This window comes from Amborella trichopoda, chromosome 9 (assembly GCF_054954075.1).
Source record: "Amborella trichopoda isolate Santa Cruz 75 chromosome 9, AtrichopodaSantaCruz75HAP2 v2.0, whole genome shotgun sequence".
NCBI lineage: Eukaryota > Viridiplantae > Streptophyta > Magnoliopsida > Amborellales > Amborellaceae > Amborella > Amborella trichopoda.
This window is the reverse complement of record NC_142344.1, coordinates 1,757,798-1,781,436: the sequence shown is the minus strand read 5'-3', so window position 1 is coordinate 1,781,436 and position 23,639 is coordinate 1,757,798. Positions and strand designations below refer to the sequence as shown.

General features: G+C 36.8%; 3 protein-coding genes across 3 annotated transcripts; 1 reads left to right on the top strand and 2 right to left on the bottom strand.

Moving 5' to 3' along the window:
• Positions 1-7,407: 7,407 nt before the first annotated feature.
• LOC105420921 (pentatricopeptide repeat-containing protein At2g29760, chloroplastic-like) lies at positions 7,408-9,677 on the bottom strand. The gene is made up of 2 exons (XM_011626343.3): positions 9,110-9,677; positions 7,408-9,041 (listed from the first exon to the last, which is right to left on the bottom strand). The coding sequence occupies exons 1-2, from the start codon at positions 9,128-9,130 to the stop codon at positions 7,551-7,553; spliced, it is 1,512 nt and encodes a 503-aa protein (XP_011624645.1). The 5' UTR covers positions 9,131-9,677; the 3' UTR covers positions 7,408-7,550.
• Positions 9,678-10,037: 360 nt separating this feature from the next.
• Positions 10,038-12,450, top strand: LOC18437594 (DNAJ heat shock N-terminal domain-containing protein). The gene is made up of 4 exons (XM_006847797.4): positions 10,038-10,598; positions 11,031-11,287; positions 11,361-11,556; positions 11,629-12,450. Exons 1-4 carry the CDS (start codon positions 10,269-10,271, stop codon positions 12,256-12,258), a joined length of 1,413 nt encoding a protein of 470 aa, XP_006847860.1. The 5' UTR covers positions 10,038-10,268; the 3' UTR covers positions 12,259-12,450.
• A 2,377-nt stretch (positions 12,451-14,827) lies between these two features.
• STT3B (staurosporin and temperature sensitive 3-like b) lies at positions 14,828-21,889 on the bottom strand. Its single transcript, XM_006847796.4, has 6 exons — positions 20,540-21,889; positions 17,129-17,665; positions 16,128-16,582; positions 15,788-15,910; positions 15,313-15,372; positions 14,828-15,192 (listed from the first exon to the last, which is right to left on the bottom strand). The coding sequence occupies exons 1-6, from the start codon at positions 21,434-21,436 to the stop codon at positions 15,063-15,065; spliced, it is 2,202 nt and encodes a 733-aa protein (XP_006847859.2). The 5' UTR covers positions 21,437-21,889; the 3' UTR covers positions 14,828-15,062.
• Between the last annotated feature and the right edge of the window lie 1,750 nt (positions 21,890-23,639).

Genomic DNA, 23,639 nt, shown 5'->3' with positions numbered 1-23,639 from the left:
TTTGCTTTAAACCGTATGAGGTCCACTCTTGATGCCCTTGATGGATGGCGCTTGATGCCCTTGATGGATGGCGACGGAGAGACTATGGACCACAAAAAAGGGCATGGCACAATTGTAATCCCCTCCATGTGTAAATTTGTGGATTACAATCAGGAAAATGGTTTTGAAAGGGCTGCAGCTCTATCAAAATAAGTAAAGCCTCACTTCAAAACTTTAAAAAAATTACAATTCAAGTATTACAAAACATTTAAATCGATCATCTCAACTTGAACATCATAGTTGTGAAAAACGATTAGGATTTGAATTTCTAAAAGTAGTGTACATTGCAACAAATCATCTAGACCATCCATTTCACCTAAAAATAAGTGTTCACATATTCACAAGATTTGTACAATTTTTTTAGCTCACAAATCTATAAAAATTTGTACTATTTTTTTAGTCTCAAAATTAAATTATTGATGTTGAAAATTGATTTTAGAGCCATCATGAAGGCCTAAGTACTTTTTAGATGAAGATTTTAGGTGAGGCTTTAATGCCTAAGTGCTTTTTAGATGAAGATTTTAGATGAGGCTTTAATACCTAAGTGCTTTTTAGATGAAGATTTTAGGTGAGGCTTTACTTTGTTTTTATAAAGCCTGTGCCCTATAGAAACTTCATCCTTACAACAAACACCTGCTAATTTTTACTCTTTGCACCAAGCTTATGATGTCGTGCAGAGGAGCCACCATCAACAATAAGGGCATCTCTAGTGCATAGCTATCAAGACTAGACTAGACAGGTGATTTGACCAGTCAGATCACCGACCTACGTCTTGCTCGATTTGATCCAAATTTAAGATTTGATTTAGTAAAAAAATAATCAAAATTAGTGTTTGATCAAATTCGGTCCATCTGACCAGCCAATTTGGACCGGTACGATTGGCCAAAAAAAATTGGGCAGTATCTTTTGTTAATATATTGTATATTTTTTTATATATTATTCATATTTTTATATTTTTTGGTAAAACCGATTCGATCGACCTTCTAACCAGTTTGGACTAGTCAAGTCCCTTACTAGCTCAATAGCTGGTTCGATCCTAATAACACTGGTATCTAGACTCACGTTTAGATAGATGGGAAAGTTGATAAATGATGTCCATCGTCTTTCCCTGTCGATGAATGGTGAAGATGACCCATAGTCATGCTACTTTATTAAATGGGACTTTGTTTGCCAACCAGAAAGTATTAGGGAGCTGGGCATTTATCAACTCTGGGTAGTCAATGAATCCTTGCTTATCAAGTGGTGGTGAAGACTTCCAGTGCATGCTGATCACCTTTGGGCTAAGGTGAATGTAGGTAAATATGATCAAGATCCTGATGGTCCTTATGCTAGGAGGTGCCGGTGAATCGGTCTATGGTCTGACGTGGTAGACAAGGTGTTAGGTCTCTATTTTTTGCCTACACTAGGATGCTCATTGGGGATGGACGTTCGACTAGGTTTTGACATGCAAAATGGAGGGGGGAATTCCCTCTCAAACTATATAGAAGTCGACCCAAAAATGAGTTATGGTTGCTGGCTTGATCACCTTAGTCGACCATAAACCCATGTGGGATGTCACTCTCTCCATCAGAAAGGTTTTTCTACAGTACACCACATTGTTGGAAGCTCTATACAGTTTTTGTTTCTTCCCTTGGAACTAGGATAGGCTGATCTGGAACCTTGAACCGAGAGGAAACTTCTCCACCAAATCACTTTATGTTGAGATTTGGAGGGATAGATACTTTGATAACAAAAACGCATCTTGCCAAACTATAGAAGTGTAAGGTGCCTCTCCGGGTTATGGCTCTTTGCCTATAGGAGACTGTTTACTGTAGACCAATTTCAAATGAGGGGCATGATTATCACTAATGTTTGCATGTTCTACACAAAAGATGGCGATACGATTATCATTTCCTCAATTGCAAATATATGGTAGAATTATGGGATTGGCTTGCTTGCCTGCCTGCCTAAACGGCACGGTCAGTGGTCTCAGGACATCCATATTTTGCTTCAACAAGTATGAAATCCTCCTTTTGCATCATTGGGGATGAATCTGGAAGAATCATGATTGCTGCTTCTCTTTGAACCCTTTGGAAAGAGGAATTTGAGAACTTTTGAGGGCCGGTCTAGGGACTTCCTAACATTGCGCTATGTTATTTAGCATACTATTATTATGTGGGCTAATGTTTCTCTTCCTTTTGACAGCGGTGCCTAATCTTCTCTTTTTTATCCACTTCAAAGACCTTCTTTCTATAAGAAGTGTCGTCCCTTGATTCGTCGGGTATGGACGAAGCCACCAAAAGGTTGGCTCAAACTAAATTTCGATGGTAGTGTGAGGGGTGCTCGATCTAGTTTTAGAGCGTTACTTCGAGACCATACCGGTGCCTTGATCTGGTCTTACTCTGGCTGCCTCCATCCTTGTGAGATTAATGAAGTTGAACTTTGTACCCTTCGGATGGGTGTGCCGCCCTGCCTAGACCAGTTACATCGGAAAGTGATAATTGAAGGAGATTTGACCAATGTTATCTCATGGTGTATTAAGCCAAATCTCGTTCCGTGGAGACTTAGTGCGATCATTGATGAAATTCTTCTGGCATTGATGGACCATGATATTTCTTTTATCCATATTCATCGTGGTGCTAATGCTGAGGCCGATTCCTTGGCTATTCCGTGGCTAAACAGGTTAGTGGTTCTTAGCCTTGCTCTAATTGCCTCTCTCTCTCCTCTTCTGTTATGCTCTGTTTGTATTTCTTTCTTTTTCTATTTTATTTTCTCTCTCTATCTTGCAACCCTTCATTATCTTAATGAATATTACACTTTCTCAAAAAACAAATAAAAAAAAAATGACCCATAGTCTTGCTTTTATAAATCAACCAATAATGGTGGCAACGGGTCAGGTTTGGGAAAAAAAAAATGATATGAAATCAGGATCCGACCCAATAATTAAAATATCTATATATTTAAATATTCTTATATTAGGACCTAAAAAATATTACTGGACCTGAACTCGGACCCAGACCCAAAAATTGTTTAGGTCCAAGATTTAGAAGCAAACCGGACATACCGATTCCAATATTTGAACCCATACTTGGACCTAGATCGGGTCTACCCTCGAGTCCCAAGTCGGGTCCATTGCCACCCCCTAAGAACAAAGAGTGAATGCCGCTCATCATGGCCATCCATTGATAAGAGAGACAAAGGATTGACCATTTCTAGGCTATTTACGGTACACGAGCACTCCTTCGAAACGATTGGATCACAATTTCATTTTTTGAGCTACTTTGAAAAGCGTAGCTTTTATTTTTCACAATCTAAATTGAGTTGGAACGTCATTATTGGATGGAACGGGATGCATAACTTCATTTGCATCCCTCAATGGCACGTCCTTCTTAAGATAGATGTATAATGATAGTCCCCGCAAAAATAAAAATAAATAAAATAAAATTAATGTTTAAAGATTATTCTAAAAAATTATCATTTTTAATTTTTAATTTTTGTTTACATATTAAGTAGGGAAAATATCTCTCTACCTCCTATTTTTTACTTCCATTTATGAATAGACACAAAAATTGAAATTATTTTTTGCGGCATAAAGTCTGTATCTTTTTTATCTTCCTACTCCCTAAACCCCTTTGACCATATATTATTGACCTAAACATTTTGTCAAAAGACTCCATCTCTATCTCTCAAAACTTTGTATCTCTCCCCTCTCGAATATGAATTCGAGTGAATTTTTTTTGTAATTATGGCACCTTCTTTATGGCCACTTTCGAGTGATTTTTTTTTGTAATTCTGACACCTTCTTTATGGCCACTTTCCCTATGGCCATCGACTGTACAAACAAGAGACCATATATTAGAGTCCGTAAGTTGTTATCTCCTTTTAAAAATATCATTGCCATCTACCTCAAATGGGTTTATGGATTTGTTCCCTCCTAAAAATTTCCGCACCATCCACCTCAAATGGGCTTACGATATTGCAGAGAAAGAGAAAAAAAAAACTAGTCGGTCAGGAGAGAGAGAGAACGGATTGATTTGGAAGGAAAGTTGGATGCTTGTTAGTTTTGTGTTGAAGAAGATTATTTGCTCATCTTGCCCAAATAACATAGAGATAGATTTGTATTGAAGAAGATTACTTTCTCCTCTTGCCCAAATAAGATAGCGAAAGAGAGGATGAACGAGGTGAGAGACGGAGTTTTTAGAGAGAGAGAAAGGGAAAAGATACAGAGTTTTGAAAGAGATAGAGATGGAGTCATTTTACAAAATGTTTAGATCAATAATATATGATCAAAAGGGTCTAGGGGGTACGATGATAGAAAAGATAGAGACTTTATGCCGCAAGAAATAACTTAAATTTTTGGGTCTATTGAAAAATGGAAGCAAAAAATAAAAAGTAGGGAGATATTTTCCCTATAAAGTCTCTCCATGTTAAAGATTATATAAAATACAAAATTAAGTACAAAATCCATCTTAAAGATTTGGCACGACTGCAGGTGCATACAGTAGCATCTCAAAACCCTATCATCAAGTAGATCGAGGACAAGAAATACTGCAAAATCCATTATCGACCTCTACAATCATGAATTTGGAAAAAAAAAATTGTTTTAAAGCCCGAAGGATGAACCATCTTGCACCATTTTCTCCAAACTATCAATTTCAAGGTTTTCATAGAACTATCAGATTTGCAACATTTGTATAGAGCTCCAAATTTAACATTTTGAGGGTAGAAATGGGTTAGCAGGTGATCAAGAGGTGTTTTGAGTCCTCCTTCCATGTCCGGACTGGAGTGCTGTATTGCGCCATAATGTTGCTCTCAAGTAAAATACTTATAATATAAATTATTGGAAAAAGTTTATATAACGATGACACTTTAAAATATAACATTAAAGTGCACCTCAAAAATCCAAAAAAAAAAACTATATTGACGTTGGAAAAACATCTAATTGATAGTTTTCACATCACAATATATGGATATGAAGAAAATAAAAATTCCAAATCTTAAATATAGTACTATTTTTGGTGTATCATGCAACACATTATCCGGACCGTCTCTTTTCAAGATTTTCATGTATTTATAAATTTATTTGATTTGAACCATTTTTTAAGTTTAAAATTTTATAATCATATATGAAAATGGATTCTCGTGCCATCCTAAAAAAATTTCACTCCAAAATTGCATCTTATGAGTTATGACAAAGTTTAGAAGTACACTTTACTTTAATTTTTTTAAGCTTGCAACGTCATGCAAACCACATCCTAAATCATTTCTCTTGAATAAATTCGAGTCCCTGCCAACCTTAATTATCCTTTTTTAGTAGTTCTCAATTTATAACTTATGTATCTTAGTTAATTGGCACAAATTTTTGTGTGATTAAGCATGCATATTCATAATGTGAATTGATAATTTTAGGGGTGGCAAGGAGTCGGGTCAAAACGATTGGACCAGACACAAAATTTAAATATCTATATATTTAACCATTTTTAAATATAGTTTATCGTCTTAAACAACTTTCACATGTGGGTAAATTTACGTTAATCAAAGATCACCAAGGGTCTTTAATTGACTAACCCAGTCATCCTATGATTAACAATAAAACCCAATCCAGCATGACCAATAATGAATCAGAAACCTGGTTCACATCAAAAGGGAAAGAAGGAAAAGCCAAAGCAGATGACGAGAGACGAGTAAAGCATGCATCCTCCAATTTCATAGTAAATAACCCATCAAAGAAGAATTCGATCAAACAAGGAATCATTAAAAATTCAATTTGAACCATGTCACTTAAGAAATAAAATAAATATCTAGAACCATGTCACTTAAGAAATAAAATAAATATTTAGCTGGGCAATTTCTATAGGATATCTGGGCGGGCAAAGTGGAGGCATGCAATCAAAATTTTATGTGATCGCCGCATACCAATGAAGCTGAATGACAAGTTCTATAGGATAGATGTGAGACCAGCTTTGCTCTATGGTGCAGAATGTTAGGCGGTTAAAAACCAATATACACATAAAATGAGCGTTGCGGAGATTATGATGTTAAGATTGATGAGTGGCAAAATAAGAAGGGTAAAATTTAAAATAAATACATTCGGAAAAATTTTGGTGTGGCACCAATAAGTGGTAAGATGAGAGAGAGTAGACTTAGGTGGGCTAGCCATGTGCGACGCAGACCTAGTACAACATCTATTAGGAGGTGCGAGTTAGATCAAATGGAAGGCTTGAAAAGGGCAAAGGGTATACCTAAAATGATATGGTTGGAAGTAGTAAGAAAAAATATAAAGACTTATGGACTCACTGAGGGTTAATAGACCAGAATGACGGACCAAGATTCTTATAGCCGACTCCAATTAATTAGAAAAAAACTTTGATGATGATGATGATGATCTTACTTGGGCATTGAAAGTAGCCCTTTCTGATCCTAGGAGAGTAGATCCCATCATGAAGAAGCATGACAAGACCAAATTGAAATTGCAACCCTTAAGTCTCCACCTTTGCCATGTTTTCGATAGTGTTGTTTACACCTCCACTAAAAGTCAACAAAGCTTAAGAAACTAGTCTGCATCCCTTTTATATGTTTTGATGCTCTTAAATCCATGATCTAACCACTAGAGAGTGAATGAACAACTAGCAACTCACCACAACTATTAGTAAATGTATATGATTAAATGACATTTACAAGTGAACTTTAGGCCCTCCTGCAGTAGAAGCAAGTCAGGGTTGACTCGAAGCATTGGCTTTGCCTTGCTTCCTCTAGGTGTTCTAACCCTTTTTGCCCTCAACCTTCACTTTCCCCCTCCTCCCTTTTGAGGAAACATGCCCCTTTGGTTTATTAACATCCTTGCCGCTGCTACAATTCACGGACCAACACTCAGTTTCCAGTTCTAAATGTTGATATAACTGAGCAAAAGTAGTGAGATTCTCATTGCAGCATTATTAAAATTCAGAGTTTATACTCTACAAGAACAATAATGTGTTGGAGAGCAAATTAGTGTATTTCCATGAAAGACTAGCTCAAGAGATTTTTGAGATCCACTTTAGAGTCACCAAGTGAGTATTTTCACTAAAAATGAGTTTTAAGTTTGTGAATACTTGACCCAACAGTCAAAATTTTTTGTCTCTTTGATCAATGTTAGGGTGTTATTTTTTAGGCACATCAAAAGTGTATGATTATTTTTCCCTTGTTTTGGTTGGTTATTAGGTACATGAGGTTGATTCCCAAATCTCGGGGTCCTAAAAATAATTATAGGCAGGGGTTTAGCTGTGTGAATGTATGATACCCACATGATATTTTAGCTAATACACTTTAGGAGCCCATGATGTGAGATATCTACATAAATTTTGGAATCACGCGTAGAAATTGAGAGGCCAAAGGTTAGGATACATTCAGTTATTAAGAAGAGGCTAAATATATTTATATCAATAAATTGACCTGTATTGTACATTGATAGCTGTGGGAAAATCTTCAAACTTCAATTCCCTCTGTCTAGAAACACTGGTAAATTTATGTTGTCTATCAAATTTAGCAGTGATCTAATCTATTGACTTCATATGTGGTTCCATGCCTCTTAGCGTGAAAAGGATTTCTCCAATTTGGGGATGCATGTCATCTCTAACTAGAAACTCATGAACAGTTGCACCCAGCTCAATCAAACTCCAACCCCTCCTACTTTCAATTCCTCTCTCTCTCATCCTCTTCCTCACCTCCATCACCTCACCCCACCTACTAGAAGCTGCATATATATTTGATAAAAGCACATGTGCCCCACCATGGCCAGGGTCCAACTCTAGAAGATGGCTAGCCACAAGCTCACCTATGCCTACATTTCCATGAACCTTACAAGCACTCAAAAGAGAACCCCAAATCACTACATCAGGCTTCACAACTGAGGTTTTTACAAATTCATAGGCCTCCTCTATGAGCCCAGCTCTACCTAAGAGGTCCACCATACAAGCATAGTGCTCAAGCTTAGGGCTAATCCCATAAATCTCACTCATTCTATGGAAATAATCCCTCCCTCCTTCTAACCAACCAGCATGGGCACACCCAGATAAGACCCCAACAAAGGTCACACTATCTGGTTTAAACCCATCTCTCTCCATCTTGGCAAAAGTCTCAAGGCAATCCTTCACTCTCCCATGGATAGCCAGCCCCATTATCATAACATTCCAAGAAATCAAGCTTTTCTTTTGAATCCCATCAAATAACAACTGTGCTTTTTCCAACTCTCCACACTTTGCATACATGTCCACTAGGGCAGTGCTTAACAGAACATCTCTCTTGATCTTACTTTCTTTGATTTCTTTGTGAATCTTTTGGCCCAATTCAAGAACCCCCAGATTTGAGCAAGCTGAGATAGCGCTAGTTATCGATGCATTATTTGGTGGGACCGCCGAAGCCTTCATTCTACTATACATTGTCAAGGCTTCTTTGAATTCCCCATTTTGAGAATACCCACTGACCATTGCACTCCAAGAAACCACATTTCTCTCAGGCATCTTATCGAAGATTTCTCGAGCCGACTTCATGTCCCCAAAATTCACGTAGCCTGCTACCATTGAGTTCCATGAAACCAAATTCTTTTCTCCCATTTTATTGAATAACTCACAGGATATATCCATGCACCCACATTTGGCATACATATCTATCAAAGAATTCATAATATAAACATTTGACCCAACCCCCATTTCATGAACCATTCTCTCTATCTCTCTACCCATTTGCAAATCCTTTAATCTTGAACACGCATTGATCACAGTAACCATGGTGATTTCATCAGGCATGAAATCCTTGCCCCCCATCAAGAAGAAGAGCTCCAGGGCTTCTCTGGACCGTCCATTCCTCGCATATCCAGCAATCACAGCCGTCCATGAGACCACATCTCTATGAGCCATCTCATTGAACATTTCATGGGCAAATTCCATACCCCCACAGGAGGCATAAGCATGCAACATAGAATTCATTACAAAGGCATCCTGATCAAGCCCAAGCTTAATGGCCTGAGAGTGAATCTCCATGGACACCTGTAAATCTCCAAGATTAGCAGAAGCTTTAGAGAGAAGAGCAAAAGTATACCAGTTGGGCTTTGTACCTTTATGTAAGATTTGAGCATAGAAGGCAATGGCTTCCTCAGGGCCAATGGTTTTGGCGTAGGATTGGATCACGGAGTTGCAGGTGAATGTGTTGGGATTCTCTGTTTGGTCGAAAACTGATCGAGCATGGCCTAGAAGAGGAGGTTCAGAGAGGAGGTAGAGAGAGAGTAATTTGGTCAATGAGAGAGAGTCTTGGAACATGGTGGTTTTGAGCATTTGGGCGTGGATTTGCTTCAATTGTGAAATGGTTTTGGTTGATCCTAAGAGAGAGAGAAATGGGTTGTGCGGTATAAGCTTACTGGCTATGGATACTGACATTAAGGCACTACCAACGGCTATGGCCTCTCTCTCTCTCTCTCTCTCTCTCTCTCTCTCTTTGCGTAACAGGATTCTAACAGCGCTTGGCGCCTGCAAACGCTGGCGGGAAGATCGAGAAAGCACCCATAAAGAGTATCAAAGACTTCGGTACCTTTTAATCTTCTCTTCGACAACTACATGTGTTGAGACCAGTGTTCCAAAAATCAACCGGGCCAAACCAGCCGGATCAATCGGCCAATCGGGAAAATCCTAGACGGTCAAAAAGGGTATTAAAAATAAAATATATATATAAGGCACTATTAAACAAGGTACATCTGAATAAAATTGAATATTAATGACAAAATAGATTTTAAACAATCAATTTGTGTCTTAGAGTATTTTTATAATATTTTAAAAAATGATGAAAAAGTATAAAAATAAAAATTATTATACACCTAATCAAGTATTCTATTTACACATCTTCATGGGGAGCCTTTGTGTTTCAATACTTTCCAAATACATTACAAACAAATCTTTTAGTTTTTTAAAATTTTATATTATTTTTTAAAATATTTAATTAAATTTTTTTAAAATATCCGAATAAATCACCAAACCAAAACCGATCCAACCGGCCCAGTGTGCAAGCACCAGTCCAGACTCGAGATATTTGATAGGCGCGAGCACATATTCCCGGTGCTCTCTCTCTTCCCAGTTCTCAGCAAAAAAAGGATTGCCTCTCTCTCTCTCTCTCTCTCTCTCTCTCTGTCTCTCTCTCTCTATCACTTTCAAAAGCGCAACGAAATATCTATTCCCATAGATAAGAGGGTCACCTCTATCACTCTTTCTAAATTCTAAAGAAGGATGGCTCCTTGTTCAGGCCTTCTGATAAATGGGCCCTATCACCCTGCCATTAAACCTTCAAAAACCAGGAACTTCAATCCCAGAAAATCACAGAGAAATGCATTGAGGAGTATGAGTTGTAACCTCTCTCAAGAGCTGGACTGTGATCTTTATGAGCTACTCGGAATCGACAGCACTTCTGATCAGTCACAGATAAAGAATGCATATCGATCACTGCAAAAGAGATGCCATCCTGATATCGCAGGGCCTGCTGGCCATGACATGGCCATAATTCTTAACCAGGCTTACTCTGTTCTCTCTGATCCTTGTTCTAGGTTGGCTTATGACAAGGTAATCTCTCTCTCTCCCTCTCCTTTTCGAGGTGCAAAAACCTGAATAAGAGAATAGAAATTTGCAGTAAATTTGGGCTGAAATTTAGCCACTATGTTGTTTAAATTTGTTAAGCTCTCTGTATTACTTCCTTTGTTTGAAGAACTGAAAATATTAGAAGCTAGGCATTTGTTCTTGTTTTGTGTCTGTGATTATTTGAAGGTGGAGCTGGCCTCTTTTCTTTCATGGTTTGAGATTTGAGAGAGAAAGAGAGAGAGAGAGAGAGAGAATGGTTTGAGATTTGAGAGAGAGAGAGAGAGAGAGAGAGAAGTTTTGCTGAAGTCACAGTTGAGAAGAAAAAACGGTCTGAATGAGGATCTCTGCCTGTCCATGGCTTCTCTCTCTCTGTAATCTATGCTCTCTCACACTGAGTATATGTCGTGAATTAAGCAGGAACAGGGTAAAATGGCAGAGGTAAAGGGTTACACAGGGAAGCCGATCTACTCGACCTGGTTCGGTTCAGCGAACGAGCAGAGGGCGGTGTTTGTCGACGAAGTGAAGTGTGTGGGGTGCTTGAAATGCGCACTCGCTGCTCGTAACACGTTCGCCATTGAAGCTGTGTATGGGAGAGCCAGGGTGGTGTCTCAGTGGGCTGATCCAGAGGATACCATTGAAGCTGCGATTCAAGCTTGCCCAGTCGATTGCATATCGTGAGACTCTCTCTCTCTCTCTCTGTTTCCCTTAAAGAACGTTGATAAACTTTGTTTCTCCAATTAATCACAGGGTAGTGGAGAGGTCAAAATTAGCGGCTTTGGAATTTTTGATGTCGAAGCAGCCAAGGGGCAATGTTCGGATGAACAACGACAACACAGTCGGAGCTCGGGTTGCAAATGTTTTTGTGGATGCTGAAAGATTGCAGAAAAAATTTAATGAGAAGATGCAAAAATCAACTGAAAAATCTCACCATGCGGGGCCAGAGGTAATGCCTGCTCAAATTTAATCAGCCATCTCCCTCTCTGTCTCTCTCTCTCTGACCAAAACCATCTACCAGGAATCAGATCTACAGAGGGCAGCAACAAGATCAGCCATGCAAACCATCAGATCAATTTCACAGTGGTGGACCAAACAATCCCCTACTCCCACAAAATCCGACACCAAAAACCCTGAAAAAATCAGTGTAGCCAAAAGAATCCGGCACCCTCAAACCAAAAAACTCGAAGAAGCAGCAAAAAGGCGGCTCCAGAACCCCTTACCCCCTCGCCAAATTCCCGCCAATTCGAGCCAAAGCGAGTACTGGGTTCCAAAACCCGCTCTCACCCCAACCACCAAAAACAAAGAGGAAATAAAGACCTCTTGGAACCAAACAAACCAGTCGAAAGGATCGAGCAAAGAAAAACTACCCACAAATGTGTACAAAGATCGAAGGATTTCGGTGCCTCTCGAGATTCCAGTCACACTTGGTTTGGTTGCTGCCATGACTGTTGGTTTGAGAGATGAAGGCAGCCATGGTGGGCTTGATGAGCATATTGCTGGCTCTGCTGCTCTACACATAGTGAATAGCTACTGGTTAAGGGTTATTTTGGCTGGATTTACTTGGTATTTCCTGGGGCTTGCAGTTATAATGACAACTATCCTTTTGATTGGAAGCTGGAATGATCATTTAACAGGAGGGAAAGAATAGGAAATGGAAGGATGAAAGCTTCGCTGAAGTTTGCTGGTTTCACAAGAGAAATATAAACAAGTAGATGTAAATTCTTCTGAAAGGATTACATATGTTAGAGAAATATAAACAAGTAGATATAAATTCTTCTGAAAGGATTATATCTGTGTATAAATTATTGATTAGGAATTGGAAAATGTTAATTTCCTGAAATATACTGAGAGTAATGCAGAAGTCCCACTACTCTCTCTCTCTCTCTCTCTGCCCCCTGCTCAACACCACAACTATAGATAGAAGTTCCAAGGCCTCTCTCTCTCTCCTCTCTCTAGTCTTCAATACTGAAATCGTCATCTGTTCATCGTGGGGTTCTCCATTCTCCCAATTTAAAAGGATATTATTTGTGCTGGTGCTTTAAAACCCGAAATCAGGTTCTATATTGCCTATTCATAGTCACACACCTATCTTAATCGGTTGAATTGGCAATCCAGATTGAAAGACTCAGTAAAAAATCGGTGAAAAGAATTATCACAATAATGGTAAAAATTATCAAAACAATGGTACATGGTGCTTCTAGGGGGAAACCCCTGAATTTGCAATCCAGATTGAATGACTCAGTAAAAAATCGGTGAAACGAATTATCACAATAATGGTAAAAATTATCAAAACAATGGTATATGGTGATTCTAGGGGGAAACCTAGATCATCATATGGATCAGCAATTCCCAATCCAATTTGTTGTGTTTCAAAACATTATTTTGTCCAAATTTGAACCACCTATGACTTTCACAACAAGAAAGTTGTTTCGATGCTCAAAATCCTCAAATTGACCATCTGACCTCAAAATGTATAGACAAAAGAAAAAATAGATCTAAAGTATTGGAAATAGTGCATCTTATAATGTTTTTTCAGACCGTCAATTTTCTAGTAATCGTAGATCTGCTCGATGTACACTATTTTTTAAGCTCTAAAAATTTTATCATTAAAAATAAAAATAAAATTTCAAGCCATCACGAAGATTTCCGGTATTGAAACATCTTTTAACACTATTTTAAGGTGTACTTTACTTTGATTGTTTAGAGCCTCGGCTCTATACAAACCACACCCTTTTTCTTTCTTTTTTTTAAGCTGAGTAGGGCCATTACAATTACAATGCCCTTTCTGACATGGCACAATGGACCGTTTCTTTTTTAATCACGGGCATGAGGACTGTTTTTTCAGAATATCGCCCTATATTTGGCCAAATTTTAGGCAACAGCCAATGCCAGCAACCTTTATAACAGCCACTACAACCATGAGAATAACAGCCACTAGCAACCTTTATAACAGCCACTACAACCATGAGAATAACATTCTTAATAAGTTTTAGAGAAATTATGTCTAATATACTTTAATTTTAACAAAATTTTAAAAAAAACCCAAACTTTCTAAATCTCACTAACACCCTTTTTATCAATTTTCACAATTTTTTAAAAGAAAATGCCTTCATGGTAGTCTTTCTACCGTAATGGAAATGGCATGACAAAATTACAGTACTTTGAATACCGTAATACTCATTACAGATCATTAAGATAATAAAAAGACCGTAATGGTCTAAAATCTCTTAGAATTCCAATAGACTTTGAACCATTACAATCTTTTTATGACCGTAAAGAAATTTAAGAACATTACGGTACAAAATACCGTAATGTTTATTACAGTAAAAAGACTATCATAAAAGGCATTTTCATCCGAAAAATCATAAAAATTAAGAAAAAATGTGTGAACGAAGTTGGTATGAAAGTTTGGGATTTTTTTTCCAATTTTATTAAAATTAAAATATATTAGCGATAATTTCGTTAAGTTTTATTAACGCTCTCCTTATTATTTTCTATAATATTGCCTTATATATAAAAATCCTTATTCTGTATTAACATGATAAATATTTTAAAACAACATTAGTTATGGATGGATATCCGGATTCTATGCCACATTAATCCAATGTCAAAATACATATTACTGGAGATGAAAATGTATGATAACTTTATATATGCTGCTATCGATGCAGTTATTATTTCCCAAATCAATTTTCCTAATTACTGAAACATCCTTACCAAAATATAACTTCATTCTTACTTAACATATAACTTCATTCTTACTTAACATATAACTTCATTCAATATAGGGGACAAGGAAAAGTACTTTGCGGGGCTACAATTTAATAAAGCCACACTTCAAATTTAACAAAAAGAAAATGCAGTTCCTGTATTGAAAAAACTTGCAAACCAATCATCTCAGCCTCAACAATCATGGAACTAAAAATAAATTCAAACCCTAAAGGTGGTCTAGCTCGTAACATGTTTTTTGGATCATCTATTACAAGTCCAAATCTTGCACCACTCTTTGGAGCTCCAAGGTCCATTAGTTAGGGTTGGAAATAAATTTGAAGGCCATCACAACTGTTTCTGACGACAGAACTTCATTTTCCAGTGGAATTTCAAAGCAACTTTACCAAATATCATAAAGTCACAGCCCTAATAAACACCCGTGAAAAAAACCTCATTCCCTTCAAGGGACCTGGATCAGAATTCTTGAATGAACACAAAAACCTAGATTTAGAGAGTCACACAAGTCCCATAATCCAGTAAGAAATGGCCAGCATTTTTTTTGTCATAAATGACCACCATCAAGCAACACATTAAATATCACTTTTACATTAGCATAGATAATAACATACCGGAAAATCTCAAGCTCTGCACTTTGATCTAGATTGTTGCATTCCCGTCCAAAGAAAAAACCTCATTTCTATCCTACTTTCTACTTTTCCTATAAATATCAAAAGCTTGGCCTCACCATCGGTTGCTGGGAGGCTTGACTTTGTAGATCCGAACGATCCAGTTAGACGTCGTGAATGCTTCCTCAAGATACTCGAGCTTCACATCCTTGTTCCCTATTTCCACCCCCCGTGCACGATCCCATCTATAAAAAAAAAATCAAATTTTCAGCAAATCAAATTATAGGAACATGTTTGACCAACAGTGAACCCCTCTCTCTCTCTCTCATGTGTGTATGTGCGTTCAAGTAAGAAAGGAGAAATACCCAAGGGGTTTTCCATATTCTGTAGTCAACTCTCCAAAACGGTAGTATGAGAGCTTGTACCTGTTCAGAAGAATGTGAGTATTAGAAAGCACATAAATTAGTGGGGTATATAGGTGACGAATCACCAAATGGATCATTCAACAAACGCACAGAAAAACATTTAATGCAGTTATCGATTCTCTCAAAAGGCCACTATTACAATGAGCAAGTATATTAATGATGAGGGAGACATTTCTAATACTTGCTCTGCTATTCTGCCCACACCTGGCTGAGGAAGTGTTTCAGGGAGTAAAATACAAATACGCTGATTCGGACCAGGAATACTATATGCAATGATTTACGATAAAATCAGAAATTTAAATTTCTAATTCCTAGAAATTAGAAATATAAAACAAAAGACCCACACCCAATTGTTGCTATCGCATGAATATAATGGATGCCTAGCCCTTTAACTCAACCAAGGATAAGAACTTACATGAGACAATTCAACATTTTTGGTGCTGCGCCTTTGTCCACACGGTATTCGCCATTCACAAGATAATCAGGCTCCTTAATGATTGGAAAAACACCACCTCCAATACGTACCATCCATAGAAATCTGTTGTTTAACATGCAATTCATGTTCAGCAAAAGGAACAGCACAGATGCAAACCAAGAAAAGCACAAAATCATGGAAATACAAAAGGAAAGCTACTCCAAAAATATAAATATGCTAATGGTTATGGCTAAGATAATTAATTATCAGCACTTCATACACCAGATATAGGGGGAAAAGAGAAAGTTAATGCCAACAAGAAATAACTTCTCGTGCATACTTGTTTATATCATCAGAAGAATAACCAGTAACCCCCCCAAATACAACAAGCACATAATCAACATCAAGTGATTGCATTATCTCATATGCCTCAGGCTCGTATGATGACATAGCACGGCCAACAGTCGCAATATGGGTATTGTTCCATGTGTTGTTATCTACAATAACAGTTCTATTTCCCATGGCTGTTATCTGGTACCCATAATCCCACCAAGACATGATCTTCGCATCAGGAGGAGTATTTTGCCGTAGCCAGAAGTAGGCTTCACGATAGTCATCAAAGATAACCCTACCACCATAGGCACCTCTTGCAGCCAGGACTATTGAAGGAGATGAATATGCCTCTGATGTGACCCAGGTGCAGTGTATCGCATATCTAGCGAGCAAATAAAATGCACCGACTAGTAAAGCAATAGCGCCATTCCTTTGAAAAGGCAGAGATTGATCCTGATAAGCCTGTTACACAACCAATGGCAATATGAGATTTTACTAATGAAAGATCAGGTAATACTGTTTTCAAACATTAATAAAGGGTGAAAATGATGCAATGTCCAAGTTCTCCACCCAAAGAACAATAAGTTGAGAAAACACATGTTATTTTCTATCTAGAATGGAGTTTCTAACCAGTGAATAAGTTAACAATAAATCCCCCCCCCCCCCCTCCCCAAAAAAAAAAAGTAAAGATATTCATCCTCAAAAGCTAGCTACTACAAAAACAATATTTTTCATGAATCCTGAGCCAATCGGAATGGCAAAACAGGATTCATAGCCGACACCTAATAGTTGGGATAAGGCTCGGATGATGATTATGGCAGACAAATAATGACATCTTCAAATTTTATCTATAAACATTGCAGATCCAAGGAACAAGATAAGAGAAGAAACCATAGCCAGATTTTGACTGTAAAAATTCAGAAAGGCCCTGGAGATAAGCAATTCAAGATATTCATTCGAGATTTTCACTTCAAATAATTTAGCAGATCAATGAAAAGAAGTACCCACCTTAGCTGATGCCTTTACACTACTTGTTCCCTTGGCAGATCCTGTATGTGGAATCTTGCTCTTCGTCCTTATAAGTGAGGTTAAGTTTTTTATGGTGGCAGATACTGCAATAGCACTAATAAGGCATACTGCAGGTGTTGCCACCAAAATCAACCGAACCATCACACCAGCAAAATACATACTTGTAAGACCATAAAGAAGGATAAAGATCGTAGCATCTGACAATCTCTTAAAACAAAAGTAAAGCCCCGCTGGAAAGAGAAAAAGCAGAATGTGGAAATCAAACATGAAAGATGACCACGCTGTCGGTTGATGCTCAGAGACAGATGCAATGATAGGGATATGATCCTTTGCATAAGTTGGGTCCAGTAAGGAGTAAAACCGGCCAGTCCATGGAGAAATATAGCCAGATGCCATTCCAACACCAAGAGCAAGGGCACCTACACTTACCGCACAAGTCACGGTAATTTTCAAGAAAGATTGAAACTTTTTCGCATCACCCAGCAGGTGTTTAACCCAATCCAAGAAATAAAATACCTGAACTAGAAACATATGAGAATCAGAAATTGTGCAAGGGAGGTAGACATGAGTAAGAAAGACAACACTTTCCCAGTTATTCATAATCTCATAGAAAAACATTAACCATCAAAGGGAATAAGGGAATATGTGGTTGGGATAAATATGAACACAACTTCAAGCCAGGAACAAAAATGGCAAACAAAACATCACAGTTAGATTAACAACAACAAAACATCTAACATAGAAATCAAAGCAACGATTTTATACAATAAGCTTTTCCCATTCACTGAGTCATCTTCCATTTGTAGCATTCATTCAACTACTAGATTCAAATACTAACAATACAAGAACAAAGCCTGTCACAAAACTAAAATTTGCAGAACCTGATGTTCATTGATCAGCAGTTGCAGCAATTACCCCAAAAAATCATATAAAAGAGTGTCCCAAAGCCTACAGTATTTTCTCAGCGTCTATTAATATAGTAATATGCCATAAGCCATATTTACCGAGTGTTGGAGACTTTGGTGGAGAAAATAAGTGAACTTTGAGAGGGAATCAGGTAGACAACTAACACATTTCTCTTCAAATGCAAATTGTTATAATCAATGCATCCCAACCAACCAAAGCCTCAAATTGTCTCAAAGCTCCCTTTAGAACGTTGCATATACCCTGATGAAACCATCCATACAGGGTTCTAGCCTTCTAGGAAAAGGATGGCCAGTGAAACCAAGGATAACTCATTGGACCAATGTCCACAATCAGACCATACAGCTCTTATCCTTTAGTTATTTATGTTTTCCTTTATTATTATTTATTCATTTATATAATTTACTAATAACAAAAATTTCACTGAAAATATAAATTAAGTACGTGAGCATTAAGTAGATGACAAGGCAACATCCAGGTGACAGGATAATCACCAATCAAGAACTTAAAACTCTGTGGTCAACTTATTCATTGTCAAAACTGATTTGACTTGTCCAGTTAAACAGTTGGCTTGGAAAAACTTGAATGAGCTTTGAAGTCATGAAAAGACTAAAAACAAAATAAAGTATTCGTAGCATATCGAAACCCATCACCTTAGAAATGAGTCACCCTCCAACAAAGAATCTAGACCATCATTGGTGAACTTTAAGATCTAGGCCTTTAGGAGTTCAAAATCAAAATTTTCTTTTTTAACATTTGTTCTTCTAGTTATAACAAAGCCATCTAAAAAATTTCAAAAAGGAAAAAAAAATCCTTATAAGGACTAGATCTAAGCATCTCACAAAATGAGCGGCCCATGTGGGTTAAAAAACCACTTTTAGGGTGTGTTTTCAAATTATGTTTTTCGTGATTATTCATTAAAATGAAAAAGAGTACATGCTTAAAAATTGAGATCCAACAAACAGCCATAGCATGGTTTTCAAAGATTGTTTTATTATATTACTGTAAAACTATTCGCATGAAATCACTCATATATTTATATCAAACACTAGCTTTAGAATTATGTATTCTGAATGGTTTTACTAGCTTCTCACCCTATGAGCTAACACATAGAGATGGAATATAAAGTATTTGAGAAGTTATCCAGGTTCATACAAGAATTTTCTTACTTTTACCATAGAGCATGTTTGTCTTGACACGCTAAAATTCTTTGAGCCTAGATATTTGATTCTGGCATGGTCTAATTTTCTGATGTTAAAGAATGCCATGGCATGACCAATAACACTCGCTATAAAAAGGAAACAAGGTCATTAGTGCTCAAAGCAACAATAGGCTCAGATATGATATCCACACGAAGAAGGAAGTAACTCATTTCAAAGTCTAAGAACAAAGTAACTCATTTCCAAGTCTAATAGGAAAGGAGAACCAAATGCGATCAAAATCCGCCTAAATGCCAATTTCATGCTAGATCGCCCTGTTGTAGACAATAATGGAATTTCCTGGAACAGTATGAGCTAAAGCCATAATAGGATGTGTTGAGAAGAAGGAAGAAAACATCACTGCATTAGAACCCCATTTTTCAGTTGCTTAAGCCGTTACTTGCTCTCCATTAAAATTGGTAAGAGGGCTCTGTTTATCTTCAACCACACCTTTAATCGAACCACAAAGTTTTATTTCTCAAATCCACACACATTACATAAGCATCACAAGATTCTCTCTTGTCCATGTGATCAACATGGAAAGAAGTGCCATGTTGGACAGGAAACCACAGAAAAGAATCTGATATCATGCTGCTCTTAAGGATCCATGACATTTTCACTTGTTTCAAGAAACAGTCAAAACTCCTCCAAAAAGAGTTTCAGCTAATTATAAACAATACCAGTATACCACCAGTCATAAGGCAGAAGCTAGATCTCTTCCTTGAAAATACAGTAAGCGTTTAACTTTAGAATGCCAATTGTGAAAGGTGATTCTCTATTTCTCTTAAATTCATTATTATGGGGAGTATTGCAACTTTAACCACCAAAGAAAATAATAATTTGTGTAGTTCATCAGTTGTTTGAACGAGTTCTTTAATGATTAAAAGTGTCCCATAGAAAACAGACCAAAAAAAAACAAGTAATTGCCAATAGCATTCGGTTGATAATCATGGAGTTTCTTCCATAATTGAGTGTTACAAAGCATGGTAAAGGTCGATAATCTTTCACTTCAAGAAGATTATGGTCTGTACAAGAAACATTCCACTGCACATACCAATGACACGGATTGAACTCATTAGAATCCAAACAAACAGACATCAATTCTTCCCTAGAAATTAATACAATGGTATCCTAACGTGCCCACCAATATAGTGAACTCAAATGGAAGAAATTAATATACCATAAAAATTCAAAATAATGAATTGCTTCCATTAGAAAATCTAAGGAAATGCTTTTCTCAGTGAAAGAGAGTAAAGAATAAACTTACTTGCATCAAGAAAAAGACACCCATTGCAGCCATATGCTCCCCAGATTGAACATGCTGAAACCCAACAAAGCGGATCTGCATAGCGAGCAGCATCCCCAATATATACATGCAATTATATGCAATATAAAGCCTCATCGAATACCTCCCAGTAACAAGCAACACCAAAACATAAAGTGGTATCAAATTAATGATAAAAATATAACCACCCCAAGCAGATACCATATAGAAATAAGCAAATGCTGAACCTAAAGACCAGGCCAAAGATCCAGTATTGACTGCCTTCACAAACAAATAAAAGGTCAAAAGCAATGCAAAAATGGCCACTCCTTCATTATCATAAGAACCAGCAACCGACCGAGAAATATAGCCGGGGCAAATAGCAATTAGGGCAGCGGCTACAAGACCAGCTCCTGAATCCCAAATCTCTTTCCCAAATAAATAAGTGACCAAAGTTGTGTTTGAAGCGAAAAATGGAGCAGTTAAAACACAAACTTCACGAATATGAACAGCGAAGCTCAAAAACCTCAGAGTCCAATAGATCAAAGCAGCGGTCACCATGAGACCAGGGTACAAAGTTCCCCCTATAATTCGACCTAATGGGTACCAGCTCTCTGAATCAAACCAGTTCCAGAACTCATAAAATCCTTTCTCAGTGAGATACAGTGTTGTTCTATAGTTAAAGTAAGGGTCGAATTCATGGATCATACTCTCATATCTCAGAACACTGAATAACCTAGTGATGAAGGCCAAGACATAGATCAAACCCAGAGCGGTTACTCTTATCAGAAGCTCCTGTTGCTTTGTTTTGAGCTTGAAGTTCCTGAATGAAAGGTTGAAATAGTCGGTTTTCAGACTTACAGGAGCCATGGCAGAGCTCAATCCTGGTTTTCCCCCCATAACTTAACTTTCTTCTTCAAAACTGTAGTTTTCAGTGATCAGTAAATGAAGAAGAGAAGATCCAATACTCCTCCAAATTATTCAAACACCCTATACTCCTCCAAAATTTTCGAAACTTGCAGATAATTCATAGGCTAAACCTACTTTCTCTACTCAAACGGCAGGTTCCTCCACTTTAAAAAAAATGCCGCAAATTTTGAACCTCACCAATTTCCAATGGATGATACCCGAGATCTCCTTATAATCATGGGTCTTCCTTGGAAAACCTAGATATCTGCATCTTGATCTGCTCTAATGAGAATTCAACAGGCAAACCCTAATTTCTTTCCATTTTGACAACTTCATCGAGTAAAACCTCTAGCTTTGTCCACGTTAATGACTCATGGTTACGGATCAACGACGATCGCGCATGGAAGAGTGCTTCTGGTTTTTAGGGTTTCGAATCAGCTGCTCACTAAGAGGCTGGAAGGCCCACCCCTGTATAGTAGATGCCGATCGGATTCAAGGGACCAATAGGGGTTTTTGATTTGGAAAATGTTTTGATAGGGCTGAAGCCTCGCCAAGTAAAGCCTCACCTCAAAACTTTTTCAGTTGGAAAATGTTCTTAGAAAAATTATTGTGGAAAAAAATAATATTTCTAAGTTTTAAAAATAATGTATATTGTAATACATTATTTGACAGTTCATTTCGCCTTAATAATTAGTTTTTACATGTACACATGATTTGTACTATTTTTTTAACTTCAAATTTTATAGTCTATATCGGAAATTAATTTTAAATCATCATGAAACTTTTGACTCCCGAATTGCTTTCTAGAAGGGGATTCGAGGTGGGACTTTTCTTTGTTTTCATAAAATCTAAGCCTTATAGAAGGAAAAAGTTTATATAAGGTTGCAATCTTATAATGTGAAGCTATGAATGTACCTCAAAAATCCATCGAAAAATTTAGTTTTAATGTTGAAAAACCCTTTGATTGATCATCTGGACATCGAGATGTATGACCATGAAAAATAAAAAGATTTTTAATATCAGAAATAGTACATTTTACAACATATTATCTACATTGACCATTTTCAAGGTTTTCAAGATTTTTATATGTTTTAAAGATCTACTTGATTTTAACTATTTTTTAAATTTAAAATTTTATAATTAAATATAAAATTTTTTTTTGAGACAATCCTAAAAACATTTTACATCAAAAATATATACCATGATAAACTTTAAAGGCAAACCTTAACTCTACAGTTACGGATGTATCTATATGCCAACTGCACCCCTTATAGAAACTACAACCTTTTGAGTTGGTGCCTTTCTCCTCCAGTATTTATTAGTTTAGTTTGGAAAATGGTTTGATTGGACTGAGGCCCTATCAAAATAAATAAAGCGTCACTTTTATTGCATTTTTCATATGTTTTTTGGTATGTTCGGAAAAAAACATAAGAAATGTGGAAATTGTATAAAATAAATTAGAAAAATGTATACAATGAGACTATTTATTTTTGATACAAAAATGTCACAATTTTTTTTTTCTCGAATGTTCGGACACACATTTATCTATTGAATTTCATATCTAATGACCAAAAGTGATTATGACATCCTTGTACCAAAATAAATGATCTCATAATATATAGTATCATAAGTTAGCGGAAGTGATTTTTTGAGTTTGTTACTTTCTAGTTCGAAAATCTTTATTTTCTTCATTTATTTTTTTATTTAAGAGTCGGTAGGGTTTAGGTGTAAGCCCACCCTTCCAAAATTCATATAGATCCAAAAGTATAAAAATTTATGCCTTGACCACCACGATCATAAATATGTAACTAAAAAAATTAAATTGAGCCGTAAAAGCATCTTATCTTATTTTATTTTTTTGGACACTAAAAAATTATTGTTAGGAGCAAAAGATGAGTCAAGATTGATACTTTCTACTTCTATCACTATTTTCTTATTTCTTTTTTATTTAAAATAGGGCTAAAGGTCGCCCTTGGAAATTACCTTTCCGAGCTTGATTTGGACTCAAAAATCTATCTATCATTTCGACCTCCATGATTATGAACTGAATCATGACTTTGTAAATAAATGAGTTAATTTTGAGTCTTAATCATGGTCCATCTTGTACACCTTTTTTTTTTACCAACTTTCCAACTCCTTAAAAATCATCGGTTTCACTGTGCTCCAAATTTATGAATTCCTGGTGAAAATGGAT